General features: G+C 43.0%; 1 protein-coding gene across 1 annotated transcript; it reads right to left on the bottom strand.

Annotated features, from left to right (window-relative positions):
* Nucleotides 1-4: 4 nt before the first annotated feature.
* Nucleotides 5-1,695, bottom strand: LOC116850844 (gastrulation defective protein 1 homolog; the record flags this gene model as incomplete). The annotated part of the gene is made up of 1 exon (XM_032829577.1): nucleotides 5-1,695. A coding segment is annotated over exon 1 (1,551 nt), but the record flags the coding sequence as incomplete, so codon positions are not given.
* Nucleotides 1,696-2,714: the final 1,019 nt, after the last annotated feature.

Here is a 2,714-nt window from a genome sequence, read left to right as displayed (position 1 = left end):
TTCCTCCTGAGGATGCCACTCTACCACCTTGACCAGAAGTAATAGGCAGATCAGGACGTCTGGATTTAACAGGATCCAGCCTATCTTTTTCCATCTGTTTACGAACTGACTTGGGCCTGTCCTGGCGAAACAGAGGAAGTGCGTGAGGCGTTATGATTTGCTGTGTAGACATTATCTCAATGTGCTTCTGTTTGGTATGTGTCTTGACAGCGCACAGCTTGGCACCTCTCATGCTTTTCTTAGGATCATAGTACACCTTCACAATACCGTTGCCACAGCCAACAAACACCTGATTCAGTTTTGGATGCCACAGAGTTTTGATCACATGTGAATTTGTCACAGAGATCTGGCTGACCAAGTCGAACGTCGTGCTGCTGTAAAATAACATCCTGCCATGTTCTGCATTTTTGTTTAAGGACTCTCCCGTGGCCACCATCGTGTCGTCCGGGCTGAACATACAATCAGTCGTGTTGTAACGCGAGAATAAGTCCTTTGCCACAAAGATCGGTGACTTGAACATTCGCAGGTCCCACAACTTCAGAGTGTCATCACAGGCTCTGCTGGCCAACATCCGCTTGATATAGGAAAAGCTCAGACTAGATATCTCACTGTGTTGTGCGTGTGCACCACGTGATACCAGAGAAGGGGTCACAAAGGTTCTCCTTTGATCCCACATTTGAATAGAACCATCTATGCACCCGCAAGCGATTACATTACCATCTCGATTATATGCACAAGTGGTTGGCATAGTCTTCACGCCATTCTGAGCCCTACACCTTATCAAACTCTTGTGACAACGTGGACTATTCAGATCCCAAATCCGACAGGTGCTATCTTGAGAGCAAGTGAGATACTGTTCCTTCACAGATGGATGCCAATCACCACTATTCAGACTGGCAGTGTGACCTTTCGTGCGTGACATGTCGATGAGATATTGATCACCTTTCACCGTCTCACACTTTTCAAAGCCGTCCCGGTCCAGGACCTTGGCCTGTGCTGCTCCAGATATCACCAGTATCATGTCACCGGTTGTTGAATACTGTAGACATTTGATGGGATGATTTTCGCAGGGTTGTAGGGTCCTGAAGCTTCTCATGGACGAGTCCATACCTGCGAAGTCCCAGAAGCAGACATCGTAGTCAACAGATCCGGAGGCTAATCGAGCGCCGGAGGGATCCGCGGCGATGGCGGTGACGGCTTTAGTGCCATGCGTCATTGTCACTTCGTGGGTACACGGAATCTTGTTGGACGACTCGTCATCGGACGATTCGTCGTCATCGTCATCGTCGTCGTCGTTGTCGGCGCTCTTAACATTCTTCTTCTTTTTCTCATCTGCGTCCGAAGTTTTCGTGTTTACATCAGCAGGTAGCGGAAGTGGTATCGGTGGACCAATCAAATTATCTTCGTCGTCGCTTTCTTTGCTGTCATCTTTGGAATCCGCACTTTCGTCGACGGATTTTTCTTGTTGGAACCCAGTTGCTTTGTTGTTCTGAAGGGTCTGCCTGATATTCTGCATCATCTCCTGCACATCGAAAACTCTCGCCTTCTTTGACATCGTAGTTAACCTATCTAATCTTGTCTGATTATGTTTTAAAATGTTTTGGTCAATAACGTAAATATGTAGGTAGTGGCGACTTGTAGCGGAAACTTCGGAATTAATAGCGTGTTCGACTGGCCCTGGGTAGAGAACCTCTAGTACAGAGAACCGCCAACTTATAGCGTTTTTCATTGGCAGAATTGGTGCGCACTGAGTGCGCACTAAGCTTGTTCACAGTATGTTATTATATTGAAAGATTGTCTTAAATAAATTCTCAAATATTTTTAACCAGTAATATAATATGTATAACATCCGTACGAATCATTTTATAACCTAAAATATTTTTAAATATGTATTAAGACACGATTTTAAATATGAAAATGTATTGTAAACAAGCCTTAGTGCGCACTCAGTGCGCACCAGTTCTGCCAATGAAAAACGCTATTAGTCATGTGACCAGCTACTCAGCTACTCTGCGATTGGCTGGCATAAACATGTACGGATTTAGACATTGTGACGCCAATGCAAAACCATATATATATAAATATAAGCATTTGTTCTGCATTGGCGTCTCAATAGGCCTGTTCTTTATAGCTGCACTACTGAACTAGTGCAATAAGTTAGAGTGAGAAAATATATATTTGTCTCACTTCAATATATTGCACCAATTCAGCAGTGCAGCTACAAAGACAGACCTAATGTCTAAATCCGTATATATTTATGCCAGCCAATCAGCTAATCACGTGACCAAGGCTGCGTTCCGAAATTTACTGCCAGTACTGAAATTCTATAGTTTATGTCACGTATACTATAGAATTTCAGCACTGGCAGTGATTTCGGAACGCAGCCCAAGTTGGTGATTCTCTGTACAAGGTTCATATTCATAGTTAAGCCTAAGCTCATAGCAATAAGCGAAATTATAATATTAATTCTAGATGAATGATAACTTTAAAAATAAGGGAAGGTAGTAAATAAGAATAGCTTATAGATAAAATTTTAAGTAACGCAGACATTTAGAGGTACGGTTAAATAGGTTTAGGGATAATTTAGTAGTGATAAGATTAGACGTTAAGATTAATATTAAGGGTGCCTTCCCATTGAGCACGGATCGGAACGCCGGATCGGATTTCTTACTATAATGAGCGTTCCGTTCTCTAGTTCCGTTCCGTAAAAGTTT

The sequence above is a fragment of the Odontomachus brunneus genome, unplaced genomic scaffold (assembly GCF_010583005.1).
Source record: "Odontomachus brunneus isolate Ranch 3 - 2012 unplaced genomic scaffold, Obru_v1 Obru_scaffold_157, whole genome shotgun sequence".
NCBI classification, from domain to species: Eukaryota; Metazoa; Arthropoda; class Insecta; order Hymenoptera; family Formicidae; genus Odontomachus; species Odontomachus brunneus.
The sequence above is the reverse complement of the archived record's forward strand: the minus strand, read 5'-3'. Positions and strand labels throughout refer to the sequence as shown.